Raw genomic sequence first — 23,635 nt, 5'->3', positions numbered from 1 at the left:
GAAAATTTGCTGATGAGCATATTTTAGATCCTGGTGTGATATCCCTCCCTCCAACTCACCTGATATAAACCTGACCTAACTCTGCCATACTGTTGTGTTAATAGGCATCCATCTGTGAAATCTGGCACTCATATCCCTGCCCCTTGAGACCTCTTTAACCGAGTGCAAATACAGCGAATCTCTCCTGACTTTCGTGCCATCTCAGTAGATTTCCACATGTTGTAGCCAAGCTGGGGATTTGGCCCAGTGTCTTTTTTAAACCCTGTGACCCAGACGTGGAGATTAAAAAAGAGTTATGTTATCGGATTAAACAGATACAAGAGGCACTCGCTGTATCAGCACCCGACACCTTAAAACTCCAGAAAGCAGATAAGCATGGTACTAGCAAAAATAGTCTCTGAGAAAGAGGGAAAATGCAAAGGAAGATGATGGCTAGCCCGTACCTTGGGCTGGGGTGCAAAAACATGCCACTCTGGCTGGTCACCAAAGCAGCCCCAGGGGTATGGTATTCTGTTTCCTGTAGCATCATAATACTGGATACATTTGAGGTCTGGTATACAAGTCATTTGAACTACATCTCACTGTAACCAGAGTGATTCTGGACTGTCTTAGTTAAATTTGGGTTAATGTCTTCACAGTGGGGTTTTTAATAGGTTAGGCTTGATTGCACTGTGAATGGCATGAGCACACACTGAAGTCAATAGATCTGCAGAAGCATAAATTTTAACAGATTAAAACCAGGCCTATGTTGAAAGAATAGTAATTTCAAGCACCATTTGTAGGCTTAATATTATACACATGCTTATGCTTTGTAATTCGGGCTCTAACTTGTGATTTCAGTTACATAAGAGAGTGGAGGAGCCAAAGGCATTAGTGCTGCCATACGCTGCTGCAGCTGAAGGCAGAGTTCCCCCAAATATTCATCAGGCACATTCTCAGAAGTTGTGCTGTCTCATAATGAAATAGCAGACAGCCATGTGCATATTTATGACACGAAAGAACTAATTATTATTATTATTCCACTTAGTTCCAGGTACTGTGTACACGCCTCTGACTTCAAAATAGCTTTGGCTGTTGGTTTTTAACCCCAAACACTGTTTTTTAAACACAGAGAGCAACCATGTGCTTTAAGTGTCTGAATTTTTAATGAGTTAGGAGCAACAGAACAAGAGAAAGCCAGAGACAAAATACAGGCTTTGATTCCCCTAGAGAACTTGAGCAAAATATTCCACTGCTGTCACTGGTACAGCTGTGTTGGCAGGATCCTTCTCACAGAGGAGGCTTCAGCCGCTGCTTACACTTCACCACTGTTGACTGCTGGTTCCTAATCTGCATCGAGGCATCCTCACTGCAACCAAGCAAGTGGCTGCACCAGTGACAAATGTTTTGCTTTGTTCCCTAGTGTGGGCAGAGCTGCCTCTGTTTGTGGTCCCTCATGGAGCCTCACAAAATGCCTTCTGAAGGATGCCTATGAATCGAAGCTGCAGTACACAAGAAAGCTGAATCAGAAGACGTAGGTGGCAGCATGGACTACATCATTATGAGTTTAAACCAGACTGCTCAGTGGGGATATGTCATAAATTGGCTACATATATCCTATACCTCTGTCTCTTTTTCAGCTAAAAACCTACTCACTTTGGAAATCAGTTCAGATACTGGAAAATCACAAAGGCACTGGAGTCAGGGCAAATCGGATGTGTGACTATGGCATGGTGTGTTTGGCACCCTGTATTGCCAGCAAGGAGTGCTCAGAAGGGGTGCTGCTTTTGCAAGAATCAGCTAAGGAAATAAGCCTTTTCTAGAGACCTCCTTGGAGGCTGCTGTGATGGAATTTGTTCCCCTAAAAGCCCACCCACAGGCAATGGGCTCCAGAGGTGGGCTCCCAGTGACTGCTCTCCTAGTTTGTGATGTAGGAAGGTAGCGTCTTGTATCCAGGAAAGCCTGGAGAGCAGAGCCGTGGGAACTGTTCTGTCTTCTTTGGTCCATCTCTGCTGTTCCTAGTGCAAGGTTAGCACTGCGAGGCTTCTGTGAAACACAGATTGCTCAAAAATCTCCTTTTCACCACTACTCTTCTCCCATAATGCAAACGGTATTTTGCAGCACAGAGGCTCTTACCAAGTCTTCAGCAGGGGTTATATGAAAATTCCTCGCGACTCTGTGTGCTGCTGTACCCTTTCATTAAGAGAACCAGAGGGGATGCAAGTAGGAGATTGAGGATGTATTTGAGTCATATACTCGTTCGCCTGCGGGGGAAAAGCACCGGCTTTCGGTTCTGTGAAACCCAAGGCAAGACAAAACGTTGCCCTGCTCATTTTCCCTGCCGATCGCCCCGGCCGTACTTTGTTCTCCAGCTGCGACCGGGACTGCCCGCTGCCGGGGACGGTGCTTTTGGGACGCGGCAGAGCAGAGCAGGGAGATCCCGGCACCTGCCAGGCCACGCTCCTGTATTACCTTCTCCAGCGGCAGACGGCTGCCGAGACCAAATGCCCCCAAACCATGGCAAGGCGGCATCGGGTCCTGAGTCCAGCTCCCCGGGAAGAAAAGCGTCCGCGAAAAAGCAGAGCCAAGGCCCGGGCGCAGGCACGGGCAGCGCCGGTGACAGCGCCGTGGGATGCTTGGAGTGCGAGAAGGGCGCTCTTTGTGTGAAGATAAAAAATAATGTTTTTTTTAAAAGTACGAAAATAAAAAAATATGGAGAGGGGAACGGCGGTTGAGAGCCCTCGCTCCGCTCCCTCCTCGCCGCGGGACGCGGGCTGGTTCCCGTGGGGCGGCCCCGCTCCCGCTGCCCGCGGCAGCCGCGGGGAAGGGCGGGCGGCCCGGGGCGGCCCCCCCCGGCGGCGGCGGCCGCTGCCCCGCACCCGCCCGCCCCTCCCTGCCGCCCCGCGGCCGCCTGCCAAGCCCGGGCTCCGCCGCCGTGTCTGCGGCATGGCCCCTCCTCCCCCACACCCCTTCCTTTAGGCTCCCCCCTCCCCAGCAAAGAAGAGGCCGTGCCGGTGTTTTTCCACTCAGCAGGATGGGTGATGCTCAAAGCTCCCTCATTAGACAACAGACACGAGAGGTCAGGAAGAAAGCGCTTATAAATTACCGTTTCCTCCTGCTCGGCGCTGCTAGTCGCGCCGCACCGCTTCGCCGGACGCGCCGCACCGCCGCAGGGGCGCAGCGGCGCGCAGGCACCGCGGCCAGCGGACACAGGTACCGGCGCCTCCCGGGCGGGAGGGCGGGCGGCGGGGCTGCCGCTGCAGCTACCGCTGCGGGGCTGGCGGCGGCGAGGCCGGCACGGATCGCCCCGGATCGCCCCTCGCTGCCGTGGCGAACAAAGGGGGCGGCCGCTCCGCGCCCGGCGGAGCCGAACCGAGCCGGGCCGGTGATGGCGGCATCGTCCTCCCTTTGTCCGCCTCGGTTTGGGGTGCCCCCGGGGAGCGCTTTCCCTTCCCCCGTTTCATTTATTAATTCATCCTTCTCCTTTCAGCCCCTTCTTCCTCAGCTCTTCCATTACCCCGGAGGGGTTTTTCCTCCCCAGCGGTTATTTACCCCACACCTCCCCCCACCTTGCGTTAACTTTTTTTGGCGACAGTTCTCAGCAATTCGCCCTTTCTGGCAGCCCTCCAGCACATCTACGGCGCACGCTGCACTCCCCGGCTATTTCTGCCCGTTTTCTCTCTCCTTCCCACCCCTCCCCGTTGTATTTTCTCTGGCTGCCGTGCGCTAACCTCGAGTGAATAGGCTGGTACAGGCAATGCTACAGCTGATGCTAATGGGCCTACCTGGTGGGTAATACCGCTGTTGCTTTCTTGTTATTTCTCTAGTTTTCCTTTTTATTCCCCTCGTTTTTCATTTATTTTGTGGTTCTTAAAATGCTGAAATCAGAGTTGTTATTGGGGCTTGGAAATAAAACGCAGGGACTGCACAGGGCAGGTTACCGAGCTCAGCGTGATGTGAAGGGATGTTAATTTTGGGTTCGTCTGGAGGTAGCTTGTATCCATAATTCACCCTCTGGCTTTAAGATAATGAGTGCCCATCGCTGCCTGATATTGTACCAGGCGGTATGTGGGAGGACGCACAAGGTTTCCATATAAGAACATGGGAGAATTTATTTCACCCAGGCGAAGAAATGTGCAGAGTATGTTATTTATGAAACTGAAGACAAGCTGAGTTATCCTTAGGCAGCTCCCAGAGTAGCAAAATTCGGTATTTAGAAATTGTAAAAGCTGATTTCTGCTGTTTACTAAGAGCTGCATTTAAAGGGAACCACAGATGAAATAAAAAAAAAAAAGAAAGAAAAGGAAAAACTTAGTGGGAGAGGATGCAGATAAAATACGAAGAAATACAGCCCTACACGTATTCCAGCAGAGTTTGTACCAAGGTGTAAAGATGGATATTTTTTGTTAGTTCCCATGTTTTTAACCGTATTGGGAAAGGCATTAAGAAAATGTGCCGAGAGGAGCCGGTTACGTTCATAGTGCTATTTTGGTAACTGAATTTTTTTTTATTGCTTGCATGTGAAAATGTTTTGAGTTTTGGACTGGCAAAACAGTGAGGCAGCCCTGATGGGGGCATATGTCATCGGCTGTGTAATTTCGGGCTCAGATAACAATTGCTACTGGTTTAGATTTTATGGCTTTAGGTTTGAGGGTAAATCAGCCCGTTAAAACCTGCTGCGGTGGAATTTGGAGGGGAGAGGCTTTGGTGAAAACTCTGATGGTTGTTGACAGTCGGGTGTTTACCTCTGGTTCCACATTTGGGAGAGCTGACTGCTTTGCCACGAGTGTTACAGAAAGGTTTTGCTGAAGGTTATTTGGGCTTTTTTTTTAAAGCAAAATGTGTGAGCAGCTGAGGCAGCCAGCAGCATGACAGTGTCCCTCGCCCGGACTCAGTCGAGGCTGAAGCACAAGTGTGGATGGAGAATGTCTCTGTTGCCCTGGTTAAACTGACTCTAGAAACTGTATTTTTGGCGCTTTCAGAGACAGTATCTTTGCGTTTCCTCCTCAACTGTCTCTTATCTGCTTTGCATATTCTTTTTTTTTTCTTAATCTATATTTGCCTTTCACCTCTATCCTTCCCGTTCCCACCTCTCGTGCTTTGGGCTGTGCTGAGGAAGCTCCCACTGGAGGGCGACAGACACCTTTACCACTCCCTGGGTGCTGCCCGAGTGGGGCGGGACCCCGACCCTGGGCCCGGAGAGGAAAGGCCGCTTCTGGCTGTCATTTATTAACCTGCCTCTTTCACCGTGCGGTATGAGGGTTATTTTCTGCCATACTTCGCAAAAAAGCAGGAGATTGCAGGTGGTACCGTGATACCTGGAGGCCCTGTAAAGGTGGTTGCATGCTCGGGGATGCTAGATCAAAATCCTGGGGTGTTTGGTTTGTTTGCTTGGAGTCTTGATCTGGAGTCCAGTAGAAACTGAGAATCCTTCAAATGCTACTGACTTCTGTTTTGTTTTATTTTGCTGTAATCAGAAGCTAAATTTGGCGTACAACTCTTTGTTGGTAGTCAGTGATGTGTAGCTTTTGGGTTGCTTGGAGCTTTCCTGTCAGAGCTGAAGTGTTGTGGCTGTGGCAAGAGGTTTCAGTTGGTGTTAAACACTGTCAGCAAAGAGGTGCAACAGTGCCCGGGAAAACTAGGAAGACACTGTAGATTGTCTTGCTCTTGCTGCAGAGTGCTTGGGAAACCTCCTGTGCCTGAGCAGAGTCCTGTTTGTAAAGGCTCGGTGAGGATCTTGCCTTACAACTAATCATTGCTAATATTTTGGCGAGGGATTTTTTTACACTCTTAGTGTATCCTAGTGTCTTCCAGCCAGGTCTTATGGGCTGGATATTTCCAAAAAGAGTCTTGGGCATTTTCAACAGGCTACCATGTTTCCCAGGCCGTGATAGTCCCAGGATTTTCATCAGTGCACCTCAAGACATAGTGGCAACCCTCTATTATTTTAATTTAGTCACTTCAAGGTTTTCCAGTGCTCCATAGTTTGGCCGCAATGGGGTGACATTGCCCCAGTGCTTCAGTGGCAGTGCTGCCAATTCCACCAGTAAGGGGAGTCTCTGCAGTGGTGCCCTGCCAGGAGTTTTAATCATGCTGGTAAACAACTCTGAAAAGATTATGCTGATTAGTTTCTTTTAAATTTAACCATATTAGAACACATAAAAATGGAAGGGAAAGCCATGGTAGTTAAAGCCTTTTGTAAGTAATGCTTATTTGATTGGTCATATGACTAAATTGTAGATCATTTAAGAAGTGAAGCTTTGAACAGATTACTCAGTAGGATTAGTGCCTTTGACTTCTTTTCATCACTAACTTAATTTACGTGACCAGTGTGGATCAGGGTTATGTTTTTTAAAGTAATCCCAAGTCTGCTTCAGTAACAACTCTGTACACAAAACTCAGGTTTATTCTAAAGCCACTCTTGTGGTGCTGCTTGCAGGACCAGGTCCTTGCCATTTGGAAAACAGGTGTGAGGATGAGAATGAAGTGATTTAATATTTGTTGAATTTCTTCGATACATGTGTATTTACTTGAATCCTCAGCTGTTGTAGTGCCATGGATTTAATTGATTTGTGTGAGCTTAGTATCATCCCAAGGCATGTAAACTCTAGGCAGTAGCCTTTAAATTGCTTACACAGTAGCTAATATTGATATAAGATAGTGCCACTCTTTGTTGTCCTTTTTTTCCCCAAAAGCATGCTGTTGGAAGAGCTGCTGTGCTGCCAGTCTGTGACTCTGAAACCATACCTGGTGTCCTACAGCATCTTCTGTATTTCTATCAGTCTCTCTCTATTGTTTTTGATGTGTCTAGATCTACAGCAGCCCTAAACCCTGCTTCAGGAGCATCCACCAAACCCACCAGCTGTGTGGGTGGAAGGGGAATGTGAATCAGATGCCAGTGAGCTTTGGGGGGCAGGCAGTGGGGTGGGAGGCCCATGGCCACAGGAGAGTGACTGTTGAGGCCCATTGCCTCTTGGGAAGCTTTGTGCATTTTAGCAGTTACTGGTTTTCCTGTTGTGGTTCTCTATCACTCAGCATTGACACAGCCTCGAAGGATGCCTTTGCTGCCGTGGCTGCCCAGACTGAGTCTGAATGTAGTCAGTGCTTGAGCAATGGCATGGAAAACCAATCGTGCCATGCCAAAACACTGCAGGAGTGCCCTGCTCCAGGGTATTGGTGCAGGTCAGCTGTCCGTAGGAGAGCAAACCTGTATGCTGAGCCACCGGGTTGTCACTGAGCTGGAATGTAGTTAAAAGTTCATTTCTTGTTTCATTTTTTGCTTCAGATCGCATGGCATTTACCTTTTATTTCACTGTTGTACTGTAATTTTCCTGCTCTTTGGATGGATATAGGCAAATCTTTTATGATGTTTTACATAGAATGAAACATGAAAAATGAGCTCTTGTTTTGGCATTAGTACTGCATTCCCTGTCTTGATGTTCTTCAAGTATAAGCTCATACTGATGAAATTCTGAAAATATGATGCATGTTAACATTGAAACATGTTTGACTTATCTTGCTAAACCCATTTTTTCCTTTAAAATATTTTTTCCTTTTGTTTTCTCTTTTTCTTTTTTCCAAACAGGAAGAGAAAATACATTCAGAAGAGACTCTGCTTCATGTAAGTGTTACTTATGCTTGTTTATGAAATTACAAAAGGCTTATGAAGCTCATTAAAATGTTCAAATACTGAACACTTATCTGTTTATAGAAACCAAGTATAGAGCATGTAAAAATAGGCTGTAGTTATGTGGCAATAATGCTGAGCAACTGTTACCTTAAATCTATCTATGTAGTTCTTTCTGTACATATCAATGCAGAATTTAGAAACTGTTGCAAAGCACTTTGCAGACATTAAAGCAACATGTCCATAAAGTTGGTGTGTAAATCCTGAAGGGATGTTAAATTTGTTTGCCCAAAGCAGAGGAGACCCATAAGTGACCCCGGAGTTTTTAATTCCTAAACCCTGTGACAAAAGTCAGCTTTTCTGCCTTGGATCCTACAGAATCCAAGTTCTGCCTATAGAGCCATTTGTTTGCGTGCACGTGTACTAGTGTGTGCCTGTATATGTGTGGGTAAGAGAGAGCGTTTATACGTGTATTTGGCCTCAAATAGCGTATAGGTATTTCAGACCTTTTCTACAACCTATGGGTATATCCACTGTAGTTAGAATAGATGCCACCAGCCACTGGTGAATACTTTCGCAGATGTTTTGTGAAAGCATTTGGCTCCAGCCTAGCTGCTTGGTCTGGGGGAGCCTGCTAAATCATGGGACTGAGAAAGATGCATGTCATAAAAATACAACAGGCTTTTTTCCACACCATCTAGTGACCTGCTTTTTTGCAGGTCTCAGATTTGAAAACTGTTGAGTAGTATAGAAAGCTCTGCTCTGGTATTGCTTCCTAGTAAATGAATCGGATTAAATGTTTTAAGGGGCTGCATAGATGAAGACTCTCATTGCCTTTATGCAAAATTAGCTTAGCAAGAAAAATGACTGCATTGTTCCCAATGCAGGGCCTGCTTTGCATAACTTCCAAGCATGTACTGTGTCCAGTGGCATGGCAAGCCCACGAGCACTCACCTCAGGCTGATTTCCCATAAGTCAACATTTTTTTTTTATTATTTTTAAATAACATGTATCTCAGAATTGCAGCACTCCATTATGCTTGCATAGCAACTGCTGGTTAATATGTAGCAAAATGCCATGTGGTAACAAATGTTTTTTTGCTATTGTTGAGCTGGAATGTTAGTTCAGCTTCTAGATAAAAGTGGCTTGCGCAAGGCGTCCCGGTAGACCATGACTTCTGTGGCTTGTACAGTAGTTCTGTAGGCAACTGTGTTCTGCTCATCCTCTCCTCTGTGCTTCCCTTCATCTTCCACGTGAGGAAGGGGTGGGCTTAGGTAAAGGCAGGGAACTGGCAGCCTTTTGCATCCCACAAAGCACCGGGGTGGGTTTTATATTACACTCGTTCCTAGTCAAACATCTGTTGAAAACACTCCTTATTCTGGTTGTGGTGCTAGCAGAAACATTGTAAGATGCTTTATTTAAGAGCTTTAAACCACAAGGGTTCTTTGGCTGGTTTTACAGATATCATAAGACAATATTTCAAAAAAACTTCCCAAAAATACAGTAGTAAGTGAAGGATACCATACAAAGGATTAAAGAATTCTCCTTCTCTGCAGCTGGGAATCATAGCTAAGAATAGGTTAAGTGTTTGTATCTTTGAAAAGGTACATCATAATTTTTAAAAGGTAATGGAGAAGGAAAAAATCGAAAAGCTTTTTGAGTATGACCATTTTCAACATTTGTAGCTCAGTATTATTTCATTCTAGTGTAGGAAGTTCAAATCTCTTGAAAATCCTATGAAGATATGCTTCCCAGAGATTATAAATGGGAAATAGTACAACTAAAACACCTTTAAGAGAAGCAGCTCCCAAGTAGAGAAGAACTCAAACAAGAAAAACCCTACAGCAGTGACTGTATGGTGTCTGGAAACTGCAGAATAAGCCTGCAGTGCAGGTCTGAAGAGTTTTGCCTGGAGATTGCAGTATCACAAAGAAGAAATTGGGAATTCTTAAGTCCAATACATACACTCCAAAATGAGTGATGAAAAGTCAGTGGTCCAGAGGCCATTTGCCTTCCATCACCTGCTGTGGCTTTTCAACAGCTAACGGCAAGCTTTGAGCATCAGAGCCTTTCTCTTCTGGTTCTGTGCATGAAATATTATGACTTTGACTCAATAACTCTATTTGTACCTGTCTGTGCATTGGCTCCCCTTGGCTTCTTCAACTGTGTGAGTTTCCAAAAGAGAGTTAAAATCCAGGGATGGGATTAGTAAGGCTATAATGAAACGGCAGGGTGGTGAAGCATCCAGGATAGGGATCTCTCCCAGGCCCTTTTCAGAGCAGGTTGACTGTTATGGCAGTGAATTCTCAGTCGAGATTAACCCTTCAGACTGTGACTTGAACCAATCACAGTGACAGGAGGTGACCACTTTGAGAAAGGGCTCTATGTTGATAGTAACCAGTCATATGTAGTTGTAATGATAAGAAAGGGACCATCTTATTGTAGTCACTTTGCGACAAATACTACCACAATTCATTACTTTCCATCAGTGCCTCATCCTATGGAGGAATCACCACTGCCCATCTACATTGAGGAGGGGACAGAAGTCCCGATTGGTGAGTGCAGTTGGGATGGGATTTGTTTAAGGGAGGGTGTAATGGTACTTGGGTTTTTTTATTCCTCACATTTGTGTGTACCCGTTTGTGATTGAAAATTGTAAGGTCTGTTGCAAATGTTTTGGGGTTTTCATTTTCTTCATTATTTTCTATTTAGAGCTCCCGAGGGTTGTTAAATACTGCTAGCACTGGTTATCAGCTAATCATAAATCGAAGTACATCATTTATGCAGTGACACAAAAAGCTTCTGTGCAGGATGTCTTTATACAAGGCTGAGAAAGACCATGAGTCACAAGATGTGGTTCCCACTTTGGCATTTGACCTCAATGTTCAGGTACTCAGAATTATCTGAGGTCTGGGTCAGCACTTTTTTTTTTTTTTGCTGACACTCTTCTGCCTGGCACACAACAGACTCATGTTGCCAACAACACTGAATGGCCAGAAGAGAGTCAGAGAGGTTTGCCATTACCTGAGATGCACACCCCCATTTCTGAGTTCTAGTGTAGATGTGTTGTCACTACATGGATATATAGTTGGGGTGTTGTGTTGTGTTTTTCTTAAATAGAAAAGCAGTCTTTAAGATAACCCATAAAGAACAAGACTAAAAGATCAGGAATTTGGACTGTGGTGATCTCTTTGGACAGCAGAAAGCTGTGACCACAATTTCCCAGAGCTCCTTCCTTACACAAGCTCTTTTGGATTGCATACAGTAGGTGTACCTTAGCTATCACCTTGGGAGTCCCCCCTTGGTGAGCAGATGTGTGTCTTCAAACAACTTTTTCTTACTATATATCCTGAATTTTTTCATTCCTGAATTCAAGCAATTGCTTCTTGTCCTGCTATCTTTTGAGCTAGATTAATTAATTACCTTCCTCTACACACGGTACCTTGAAGGTATTTATAGCTGGATCTCAGCCCAGGAGTTTTCTCATTTATAGAACATATTAATTTTAGCTCTCTTACTCTCTCCTTAGATCACTTTTATTGTCCTTATTTGTATTTCCTTTAATTTCTCTATCTTCTTTCTAATCTGTGGAGACTTGAACAGCTCATAATTTGTTCCCTGTGGTTGTTTTGCATAGCATTATGCTTTAGATTTCGGTGTCATCCCTTCCCATGTACACATCCAGAAATAGCTTAGCCTTTGATCCTTCTGCATCAATCAGTATCATCACAAGAGAAATTCTATTACTTTGCTAATCTTACCTGCAATCACCTTTAGGTCTTTCTTGGATTCACGGCTTTGCTAGCTGCTCCTCAGGCAATGTCACTGCTCTCCGGAGATATGGAGCTTTATAATTCCTAGCACTAAATCCCCATCCCATTGCGTGGCATTTGCTTATTTTATCCAGGAATTACTTAAGACAGTATGGCTTTGTTTATTTTAATGCCCTGGGATTTTATTATTAAGGTAGAAGTTGTTACTGATTTATTATGTATAGAACAAAGAAGTACTTATATTTTTATGGCTATTAAAACTGTCTTCTGCGTGTTGGTTTGGACTCCTTTCCCAGCTTCATCATTCTTGTATATATACTTTTCCTTCCTTCAGTTAAAAAAGTTCGTAATGTAAAAACTGACTGGTTTAGCTTTCTTCTTGTCTTCATTTTTACCTTTTCTCTTTATAGAATTAGTATATTGTGTCTGTATCTCTTCTATGCATGGCATGATGTGGTCTTTCCCACAGCAGATCATCTTTTCCTCACCTCCTCTGGGATTGTAGTGATCTGAATGTCTACTCGGCATCAGTCCCCTCTTGTAGAACTGCTAATGCCAAGTTCTATTATGGCCCCTGGTATTTCATCCTGTCTTTCCCATGCACTGAGGAAATCTGGACTGCCGAGGTGGTGGCACTCACACCAAGAAAAATACTGTCAGGGTGATGAGTCACAGAACTGATCGACCAACGAAAAACCCCCCAACTATGAGTGAAAAGCTTTTTAGAGTGTGTTTGTTTAGTGTTGTCATGAAGCAGGTTTGTTGGATTAGGCTCTGAAATGCAGCATTGGCTGGGAAAAAGGCCAAGTTGGGTTGTAGGGGGCATCGTGTTTACTTATTCTAAATAAGTATCTGGACTGTCAATACAGCAAGCTGTGGTTGAGGGGCAGTGAGTGGTAAAAGTAAATGATGCAGAGATGAGGGCAAACCACAAGCTCCGAGTTTGGTATTTGAATGTCTGATGCAGGTCAGGACTTTAGATGCAGTATAAATCATCAGTATAAATCATCAAACTAGGAAGTGAGCAGCAAAATTCTGATCTGGGTCTGGATCTCAGTATTGGCTCTGCTTTCCATTGGTCTTACCAGCACGGTCCAGGTCCAGGGTGCCTATTTGAACCCGTACAGAAATGAACAGGAATAAAACAAAGTCTTGTTTGCATTTAGGCTAGAGAAGAATAACACACAGCACAATTGTTAAAATGTTTCATTCAGTACAACCATCATTTACTTTTAAAAGGTTGTTTGGAGAACTTAGATTATTTCCTCATTTAAAACACATTTTGGCTGTTATATGGTATGTGCACTGTTCTGGCCCAGGCCCCGCTGGTGGTGGTAGATTGCTTTGTAGCTTCTGTATTGAAAAAACAGAGAAAACAGTAGGTTATTTCAGAGTCTAAATTTAACAGCACTAGTTATTTCAAGCATTTTAAAAAGAAACATAAATCTCACTTGTTTATTACAGCTGCTTCATGAAAACAGCAGCTACAAATAATACTCAATAATGAAAATCTAGCTAACACTGTCATGAATTAGCCAACAAGAGAATGAATGTTTGGGATCTGGACAAGAGCAGCATTTCCTTCTCTGGCAGGAGGATCTTTGTGTTGAGGAGAAGGTGGTTATAACCTAAATGCTGGTTTTATTTCCTTGGCTGAAATGAGGATTTTGACAAATGAATATGACAGAGCTCTATTTAGTTTTTATGTTCTTTAGTTCTTTCTTGAGTACGTTCCTAGAGGAATGTAGGTGAGTGAGACCCAATAAATGTTTTAATAAATGAAAGATATTTCTGAGGAGATGGTGAATATTTTGTGGTGACTACCAAAGAACCTACAGAGTAGCAATGAAAGACTGTAAGTCATATGCTGGCTGTCTTTCATTCAGGCATGATTTCAGCTCTCTCCCACACCAGTAAACAGTTCAGGAGATGCAAGGTGAGAAAATAGGTGGAGCAAGTCCTTATTTGCCGTCACCAATGACGCTAAGGTCATGACCATATTCTCTGATCGCTATCTGGGACCTGTTGTAATAAACACTGAAGAGAAAACCTGAGACCACAGAGTCCAAATTTACCTTTTCTAAAGCACAAACACGGGAACAAAATATTTATATTGGCAATCATTGCATTTGGGCTATACAGAACACCGCTGAGGGAATAATTGCCTCCTTGGGGATCAGGGAGCAATAGAGCTGTAGACAGAGATGTTTGTTTATGTTCTCCTTCCAAGTCACATTTCGAGATGTTAGTGTTGTTTGATACCTGTGAAATTAGCTCAAAGACATACAAATTCAGGATCTAATTTTCAACTGATGTTATTCCAGCATAGCTTTGTTGATTCCAGTAGCATTGCTATTGCTTTGTTGTTGTGCAAATAATGTTGAAAGTCAGACCCCCTTTATCAGGAGTCAGTCCTGCTGACTTTGAAACCCATAGCACTTCTGCTGTAGTTCTGAGTCCCTATGTGGGCGAAATCCCAGTGGTCCACTTCTGTTTTACTCATCCACCTTTACTAATGAATAGCACTGGGTCCAATGGACTTGGGTCAAATGTATACAAGTGTTAGGTAGACCTTGCCTATACAGGATTTTTACCCCCATTAAATCATATCCCTACAGTGGAAAGCTCTGTTAGCGCTCTGAAGTCATGTTCTCTTGGTCATACTCAAAGTCGTGGTGCAGCCTGGGCTCATTTGAGTAATCTTGACTACAGAAGTTTATTGTAATCACACACAGTTTTGCCACTGCTCAGTCCTTGATTTTAAGCATCTCCATGATAAAAACTGGATTTTCAGTCTACTTCTGCTCTTGGGCAGACTCAGTGAAAGACAGATACTTTTTAACTTCTTATATCTCTTTCAATAAGAGAGTTAAAGCTCTTTTTTAATCAAAGTAACCATATATTTCCAAAGAGGAAGAGTATTCATCACCCTCCAGAGAGCTGGCTCTGTGTCTCTCTAGGAGTTTGCCTTCCCTTGCAAGAAAAGAGAACCATTTCTGTTCACGTGCTAAGGTTTGCTCTTTCACGGGGTGCTGGCACACAGAAAGCTTGATTTTTGCCAGGTACTGAGTGCCTTCTGCAAGGTATTGAGTGCCCTCCTATCCTTTGCAGCCAAAAAGGAGTTGATTGCTCTTGGCATCAGACAAATCTGGACCCAGAAGACCACAGGTAGTATTTACCAATTATTTATGCGCTTTCGCATGCCAGAGTTTGTCTGAATTGATTTTCATAGCATACAAGAGATTTCAGGCATTAATGACACTTGCCTGCCACTAAAAACATTTTTTTAAATAATAATAATACAGTAATAAGCATGACATTTATTGCATTGCCGTGAGGAAATTAAACCCCCCCCAAATTAACCACAGTCCAAGTAACTATTAGCTCTTCAGAGCTAATGTGTGAGTTATATACCCTGAATGAGCACCATATGCCAATTCATTGTGGCACAGTGAGTCACAGGACACATTGTGGAAAGCAATAATTGTTTGGCATGCACTGGAGCACTCAGAAGGGGTTTTTTTTGGTTTTCTTAAAGGAATATATTTTCCTCTGACAGTAAAATGAGTATTGTCTGATATGCTGCCACCAGGGACTGATGCTTGTTTTGTACTTAACCTGGAGCTTACCTATTTGTCCCTCACCTCACACCCCCTCAGTATCTTTTGCTTTCAAACTGCTTGTATTGTATGCATGCAGCACCAGAATATGAAGATTGAGCCTTCCATTTCATGTTGTCATTTTGTGTTAATCCTCCTCCCTTTTCCTCCTCATCTTCTTTCTGTGTCAGGTAGAGAAATGCAGATTGTTTATATGGAAAAAATGTTCACCCTGAGAGCAGTGAAGCAATAGGATGGGTTGCACAGAGATTGTGTGGTCTCCACTCATTGAGGTTTTCAGAGGTTAACCAGATAAGGCCATCAGCAAACCAGTCTTATTTTGATGTTGGCCCTTCTTTGAACAAGAGGTTGGGCTACATGACCTCGAGAAATCCCTTCTGACCAGAATTACTTTATGGTTCTGTTTAATACCCAGTTCCTGTTCTGATTCAGCCATGGTGCTGTGCATGTCATTAACTCCTCACTCCCTGTCATTGTCACTCCTTCATACCAGCATAGCACAGGAGCAACCTCCTGAAGGTCAGTGAGGTGACAGTGGTTTTACTCACATAGGAACAAAATCAAGATGTAAATGGTGAGCCCAGGAGAGATTTGTAGGTGAAATTTGGGTATCTCTGAAATTACTTGGAATTTTTACCAGGATTTCACTGAAGTTCTCTTCCAATCTTCAGTAAGTGCCAATTGAAGTTATCAGTTGAAGGGTTTGGTGCATAATTATATCAGGACAATAAGTATTTAAAAAGTAAAGATCACCTTTTTTCCCCTTTCAGTTACAAATGCCATTCTCCAGCAGCCTTGGAGAGAGAGCTTTGGGGTGTTTAGGATTTAGTGAGTCACCAACAGCCTTTGCTGTGCCATTACGTGCTGGTTTCCTCATGCGGCTGTAACCACGTGAGGGAGTTAATGCTGCACAGAGCATCTGCTCCTCAGCTAAACGCCTTCCCAGCCCTGCAGCTGTCTGCCAGAGAGCTTCGGACGTGCAGAGGGGCATCTACGAGCTCGATTGGGTAGCAAATTTTCATGGGTTGGCCCATACACGGGCCAAAAAACACCCTTTGTCAAAATAATGTTATTTTAATTGTGCTGAAGGAAAGCAAAATCACACTCAGATTCACCATAGCAGCATAGGGAATTTTCAACAATGATCTAGCTGTTCTAGTGGGAGAAAAAAAACCCTCAAAAATCCCTTGCTAGGATAAAGAAATATGAGAATAGTTTCATAGAGTTGCTTTTTCAAGTCTGACAAGATAAGGTACTTTTTTCACTATTTCTCCTTTGTCAGCAAGAAGTATATTGCTTGTGCAAACACCTTATTTCCCATCAGGCTTTATCAAAAGTAAAGTTTATAAATGGGGCTACCATAGTGGATTGAGGAAAGACTTAAATATGAGCAACCAAAAGCCTTTGTTATCCCTTTTTAAGCAAGGCGAGATTCTAAAATCAAGGACAGGCTTGCTTTAGTTACTACCCTCCCTTTTCTGTAACTGTATCAATTACTCTCTCCTCATATAGCTCCTCCTTAGATGATGCACAGTACTGCTCTTGCAAATGTGAAAAAGGCATTGTGGCATATAGGGGGAATATAGTAATGGAAGGTGCTGTTGCTTTGTAGGGTTGGAGGTCCCTTCTCCTATACTCTTTGTGCAGCATACAAGCAATAGATTGCAAGTCAGATTTAATAGGCAGATAATATTCATATCTGGAATTTAAAGTAATATATCTGACTTTGAATCACCTAGGTTTCTCCTTCTGCAAAACTACCACAAGTTCATGTAGCTCTTGTAGTCACTTAGAAAAATTCAGCCAAGTAAACGAAGTCTCTCACTTTCTACCATTAGTTTATATATGGAGTATTTTTGCTGCTATCTCAGCTGTTTGTCAGGTGCCCATTGTTTATAGTGGAACTGCAAACAGTTTGTCACCTGTTCATAATTAGCAAATAATGAAAATCAATTGTAGTCATGATGAAAACGGCTTTAAATATTAAAGGTTAATGTGCCATATTGGTATCTAAGTAAGCATATTTGCTGAGATGAAACTGCACTAAGAAAAATCCTCAACTGTTCAGCTTTGAGCTGGTAACAGGAGTAAGTTACATTTACAGTAGTCAAGGTAGGTCTAAAAGCGACCTGCAAACGCATCAACTGGCATTTGTTTGAAAAGATAAGAGGTGGAGAAAAATACTCAGGCTGTTTCTGTATTGTCATACGGTATTTGGGGAAGCTTACCTGCAAAAGCCAACAGCAAAACAAGTACCTGTAGCCAATGGGATTGACCCTGGTATAAAGATGGGACTGCAGATACTTGTTTCTTGTGTCGGAGTCAGCCTTTGCTCTTACAAAATTCCCCTTGGAGGCAGCACTTCCAGAGTGAATTCTGTGTGGCTTTTGTCCAAAGTAGTGTGTGGGTTTTGTTCGTGCTTGGTGTGTGCTCTGCACTTTGCAGACCATGGTATGCAGTAGTGGTTTATGTGTCAGTTTCCTTGGAAAAGTGAAGTATTTGTTCTGGTACTGTTTGGTTTTCATATCTCATGACAAAAACAAGCACTGATCTCAGTCTGTGAAAGCTGGTGTCAGAGGCCTTGACAAAAGTGAACTGAAAATACACCTCTGCTTGAGAATTTGTCTGAATCACATGATATTTAAAAGCATATTGGTTAAGTGGTCAATACCAAAAGTTTTACTTCCAACTCAGAACTTCAAAGCAGATGGGTAGTGATCAAAAACTTGTCATTTTTGATCAAATAATGTCCATTGAGAGGCATGTAGGTCATAGCAGTGTTCCTTCTCAAATGCCCTCCAGGAGTATGGTGAGTGGCTCTGGATGGCCATGGAAGCTGAGAGGACAGAACTGCAGCTGGAAATGGAGCCAAAGCTGTTCTGGGATTAAACAAAACAGGCCATTGTCCAGCCGTGCAAGCCAGCACCTGGCACCAGCTGCATGAAAGCAAATAAATATAGTGTCCACAGAGCTTTGCTTTTTTGTGTGTGTGAAAGTCTACAGTTCACCAACCTGTTTTGCAAAGCTGTGCTCTCTGTGAGCTTATTCACCAGCTTTGCCACTTCTTCTTTTAGCATATCCTCTGCGGAACCCCCCACACGCTGTTCTGCACTGCCGTATCAGTGGTTTCAATTTCATTTCCTGTGTGAAACTTCATATGCTTAAAGTTTCTGTTCCTTTTTCTTTACTTGAAGGAAAGAAAACGACAACAGTAAATAAAACCTCAGGTTGCTTAGGAAATCTCAGATGCCTAAAGGCCTGTGAGTAGTGGTGCCCTGGCCGAGCACCCCGGTCACCTGAGTACCCTGGTTCAGCAGCAAGGATTGTTGCTCCACATCTTAAAGGATTACACCTCATTTCTGTCACTGAATCATATTTTTGCTGATATTTACTGCCAACATGGAGGAGAAGTCAAGGCTAAAATCAGAAGTAGCTCACTCTTACCATTAAGTTTTAGTGCTCATGATCCAGCCCTCAGGGCTTTGTGACCTGCTCCGATTTTATAGCCCTTTAATGGGACTAACACTGCAGTTGCGTGCATGTAATAGCTGTTTTCCTGGTGCAGGTTGGCTGGCTGTTTTCCACCCACGGTGTGCTGTGTTGCACAACTCTTCCTACCATTACTGTGTTCTAGAAAAAAAAAAAAATCAGGTGTTTTGCAGATGGGGCAAGGGAACAAAGAAGAAAGGATTGTTCTCTTCCACCAATGGTGTGATGATCTAGATTTGTGGCAATAAGGTGCTGTGTGACATGTTTAAACAGCTGCCACAGGTGGGATGGAAATCTGTCCTCAGTTGTTGTTTAGGTTAAGATGAATGGATAGAGGCAATAAAAATACAACTCCAGCTTTGTGTGGAGGTGGCCTAGGCAGATATAGCAACAGGTGATCAAAGCCATTACTGGATATAGAAGACACTACTTGTTTTTCCAAAAGCATGTTATTTTATACATGTATGTATAACATTATGTTTTTTACCTAGAAAACATACGGAAAAAGCCAAGTAATCTTCAATTACGAGAAAGCCCTGAAAATTAGCATTGGTAAACTCAGTAAATGTAAGGTTAAATTTAGAATTAGTTGGGGAAAAACCAGATGAGAGTAAAGTGATTTATCCCCAAGAAAAAATTACTTTGAAATAAGTAATTCATGCATTTTATTGCACATTTGCTTTGCTAAATGGCTACTTTATACTTTCCTGCACTGGGGTACCACTATCTTATCATAGCACACAGAGGTTGCTGTGTGACATTATCATGTGTTATAAGTGCCCTGCAGAAGTGTCACACGGGATCAATATGCTATTAATCACATGCAAAAAATTCAATAGGCACAGTGTACACCACTGACAGTTCAAGTTCATAAGCTTTGTGAGCTTTAAGGTTTTCGGCTTTTTCATAGCAGGATGAAGGGCATCCCGTATTGATTTTGATGCCATTTATTTGTGGCAATAGAACTAATTTAATTGGCACAAGGACTTGCTAGAGCATTGCAATCCACTCAATGGCAGACCTTCAGAATTGAAAACAAATTACGTTTGTTCCTTCGGTCAAAAGGTGTGTAACTGCATGGTACAAGGTAGTTGGAGAGTCGAGGATGTTCACAGCTCGTTGAATCTTCTTGGATAATTCCCATCTTACTTGGAAAACCATGAACTTGCCACACCACATGGATACACTCCTGCATTTTCTTAAGGGCCCTGTCATAAGGACAAGGGCCTCAAAAGGTGGTATCACCCTGTAAATAATGTTTTTCCACTTTCATAGAGGCAGAGCTGGTAGAGCAGAGGGAGCAGGCAGGGACAGCAGCAGGGAGCTGGTGCTGCTTTTCCAGCCTATTGACAGTCGAGAGGCTGTGAGCTGGCATACCCAAAGGCATTAAATTAGGTCAGCAGTTGGCTTCATGTGAACAAAACCAAGTTTTAACTGATTATTTTCCTGCACATAATTACCAATATGATGTACAAAGGATCAGCAGTTGCCCTTCATTCTCTCTGCCTCTGCCAATCCTTACTTGCATGCTCTTCTTCCTCATGGTTGTCATTGCAGGAGTCACCCCTGGACTTCCTTCTTTAAGAAAGGGACAGAGCATGGGTCTCTAGGGCAGGATGCTTGGTTTCTCACTGGGATACCACTGTGTTTCTCACTGTGCTCACAGAGGATTTCAGGAGGACAGACTCATAACCAGTGTGACTCAGTGTGCCAGTGTTTTACTTCACTGCCTCTCATGCTCTGTGCCTCCCTTCCTCACTCACCACTGTGGGGGCCAGGACTGCCCTGGGCCATCTCCCTGAAGAATCAGGCTCACGCACTGAGGCTGGGAAGCATTATCGTTGCATCAACCTCTGTTTAGAGTCAGGGTCATGTTCCCTCTGAAATCCATTGGAGTTTGTGGGTATTCATTTTCCTCCTTTCCACCCCACACAACTGGAAAGTAGTTTTTAATTTCCTCCTGTTCTGGGTTTAGTTGTAACTGCTTTGTTCTTTGACATAAATAAGTAGAACAAAATGAGCATCTAGAGTATTATGTGACTGCAGATTTTCTGCTGCTGAAATCTGAGCAAAGATGCAGGATTTTATAACAGCTCAGTGCAGTGACATGGTGCCTATTTGAAGAGCATGAATGGAAACACCAGCAAGAAAAAAGCATGTAGGGAAAAAAGATATCTTTTGTCCAGACCACAACTGATGAAAAAGAAATTGCATTAAGCCCTGGGCTTTCCTTTTAGAATAGACTTCAGCTTTATAAAAAGGTGTATTTTGCTCCTAGAAAATTTTCAGTATCAGATTTTCCAGTCAATCTTAGAAGACTAACAGGAGTGTCCTAGTAAAAGAAAAGGAAATTATGAAGGAGTGAGAAGGGAGATGAAGAAAGTTGAAGAGAAGACTGAGAAAGAAGAAAGAAAAAATAAATAGATGCTTAAATAACCACCTATACCCAGGGAAAAGTAATCAGAAAAAGAGGAGTGTGTTGAAGACAGAACAGTGAGCTGTAGCTCAGGGAATTTTTAGAGACACTTTCAAAAAGAGAGGCAGTGTGTGCAATAAAGGGAGCGATATTATTTTCAGAAAACACAAGTATCTTGTTCAATGAAGCAGAATGAACTTAAAGCCAAACATAAAGGCTTTTTCTTCAGCCAATCAGAAAGACTTGCACTAAAGCCAAAAGTTTGATCAAGGGGCTGTTTATTTTAATCATGTATCGATTGGCTTAACCACACTGCCCCAGGAGGGAGGGAGAGCTGTCAACATCAAGAATTACAGCTTTCAAAGTTCCAAGTAATCCTAGGAAATGAGCCAAACATCATAAATGCAGTTTTACTGGGACCTGATCCTACTACTGTTGAAATCAATAGCGGCTTTTCCATTGCTGTCAATGAAGTGGAAGCTGCTTATGTGAAGAGCAGCTCTGATCCAGCAATCAGGGCACCTAATTTTGAAATATTCATGAATATGAATGTAAAATAATCATTTGAAAAAGAACCAACCCACTAATAGATTGGAAGACCTAGAAAAGTTCATTTTTTTAAGAGGAGATTGATTTCAATTTATAAGATAAAAAAGAAAAAAATTACAGAAAAATAAGAGAGATGGCAATTTCTAAAAGCAGCAGTGAGCTTAAGTGAGGTTAGAAAAATTTATTATAATGTGGTAAACTGATGTCACTCAAAAGTCATTGAGACAGAAAAGCAGGAGAGAGCAATTGAGAAGCTCAAGATATGCAGTCTGCACATGCTAAACTAGTAGGGAATGGTCCTTGAGAGCAAAAGTAGTCCATAAAATCAGCAGGACAGCTGTACAGACATTCCTCAGGCAGTATTCCCACCAAGGTCAGAGACATTCTGCTTATGTACTTTACTTATAGTTTTCTAACAGAAGAAGAAGCTAGAAAAAAAATGTTCAGATACCATTCTAGCCACTAGTGTGTTGAATCTTTAGTCACAGTTTATACACATTGACCAAAAGAGAAGTATCTGCTTTGCTGTGGTTTCTGATGTTCAGCTGCAAGACAGAGCATGCATTTTAGCATGCATAAATATTTACAAACACATATCTGTGTGTACAGGCAGACTTTGATTTTCTCATTTCCATCAACATTTGGAAAACCACTGTTTGGAAGTCTCAGTTTTTAGAGACTATTAAATGAGGTAGCATCGACAATGGATTTGTCCTCAAGGCTCCTTCTGGAAGGTGTTACCCTGCGTTGGTCGCTTGTCTCCATCTTTAAGAAGCTTGGAGCAGATCATTACTGTAATCCCAGAGCAGAAACTGAACAGTGTATTTTCAGATGTGTAATCTGTGGGTTGTCTGTCAAAAAAGATCAGTGGTTCAACAGTAATGTGAGTTGTCTGTTCTGACAACCAGCAGACCCTGGCCATGCTGGTGCCTTCCCCCACCTTCACTGCTCACAGTCTGACCCCTCTGTCCAGTGCCTCCCCCTTCCCCTACCTCTCATTTTTTTGCATGTTGTGAAGGATTACATTTCAATGCCAGGATTTTTTTAAAGGGTGTGCGTTATTTGAGATGCGGGCTGTACGTGTGAAGATCCAATATCTGTAGACCAGAGGATGGCCCAAGACGAGTTGGCTGCAAAAGCGCTCCACTTATGGCTGATCTTTTGGTATTTTCAGCTGTGCACCAAGGACTGATCAGTCACAGGGGTTGGGTTATTGCAGGGTGCTTCACCTGAGGAAATCTGAGCAAGGGTAGATGCAGATTGTCTGCATAAGGAGAGGAGCCCTTGAGGTGGTCCTGGTAAGCAGATGCTTGAGAAGCACAAAGTGCCCATGCTCACTCCCTTGTGTTTTTCCATGTTTTACCAGCATCAATTTGACAATAACTCCATCGTCAGTTAATGAGGGTTTGTACCAGTGTATATGAAAGCAGATTCTGGGCCTAGCCCAGTCTGGATCCTTTCTCCCCTTGCTTTCAGGGCAGGGTCTTGCAGTGTGGTTAGGCTCACTGTAAATTGTAGGCTTGACTGCTGCTTTTTACTTATCCATATTAAGTTCAGCATATGAAGCTAGAGCTTCCTGGGGCCATCTGAAGCTTCCTGGAGGGGGTACTCTCGCAGGCAGAAGTGGCTCCTGGAGGGCAGACATGTGTCTCCCTGAGGCAGACATATGCCTCAGACTTGGATCGCTCCTTTGGACTCTGGTTGTAAAAGCATTTTTTTACAATATATTTCCTTGGGGGATCTGATAGACTTAGATCTCGGATACCATCCCCACTAAGTGATACAGTAAAAATAACCTATTATTCTCTGGTTCTGACCTGGGCGGTGACAGCATATTGTTTCAGCATCTCTGTCAGACAATTTCCTTCAAGAGCCATTTTAACCTCACCCAGTGGGACATAACTAAAGGAAATGAAACTCCTACCCCATTAAGGAAAAAGACAATACCTTTCACTAAAAAAACTTGATTTTCTTGGCTTTTCTTCACCAAGGAGAATCGCCTGTACCCCCCACCCTTGCAGCCTTTGTAGACAGTTCCTGTAATTGGGAATGGCTGGGTGGACACCAATGGTTGGCAGCAAAGGGGGATAAATCCAACATCCCTTGAACGTGACATGGGCTGGGACCGCAGTCCCAGGTGACCGCTTAGCAACAATCCCTATGGTACTGGTGGACGGTACGT

General features: G+C 43.2%; 1 protein-coding gene and 1 long non-coding RNA gene across 6 annotated transcripts in view; one reads left to right on the top strand and one right to left on the bottom strand.

Moving 5' to 3' along the window:
• Positions 1 to 525: 525 nt before the first annotated feature.
• Positions 526 to 2,860, bottom strand: LOC139669752 (uncharacterized). The gene is made up of 3 exons (XR_011697313.1): positions 2,452 to 2,860; positions 2,116 to 2,243; positions 526 to 2,025 (listed from the first exon to the last, which is right to left on the bottom strand). It is a non-coding gene; the product is annotated as an uncharacterized lncRNA (long non-coding RNA).
• Positions 2,861 to 3,095: 235 nt separating this feature from the next.
• SLC6A6 (solute carrier family 6 member 6) overlaps positions 3,096 to 23,635 on the top strand; it is a 57,349-nt gene continuing 36,809 nt past the window's right edge. Inside the window, exons 1-4 of one of the 5 annotated variants that reach the window (XM_071550456.1) lie at positions 3,096 to 3,192; positions 7,565 to 7,600; positions 10,096 to 10,161; positions 14,491 to 14,547. In XM_071550456.1, the coding sequence (XP_071406557.1) occupies positions 10,107 to 10,161; positions 14,491 to 14,547 (112 nt within the window). In that variant the 5' untranslated portion in view covers positions 3,096 to 3,192; positions 7,565 to 7,600; positions 10,096 to 10,106. Of the gene's footprint in view, positions 3,193 to 3,696; positions 3,768 to 5,263; positions 5,283 to 7,564; positions 7,601 to 10,095; positions 10,162 to 14,490; positions 14,548 to 23,635 lie in introns of those variants that run through there. The other 4 variants (XM_071550451.1, XM_071550452.1, XM_071550454.1 and 1 more) reach the window with 4 other exon arrangements.

This window comes from Pithys albifrons, chromosome 3 (assembly GCF_047495875.1).
Source record: "Pithys albifrons albifrons isolate INPA30051 chromosome 3, PitAlb_v1, whole genome shotgun sequence".
Classification (NCBI taxonomy): Eukaryota; Metazoa; Chordata; class Aves; order Passeriformes; family Thamnophilidae; genus Pithys; species Pithys albifrons.
This window is presented reverse-complemented; position numbering and strand designations above follow the sequence as displayed.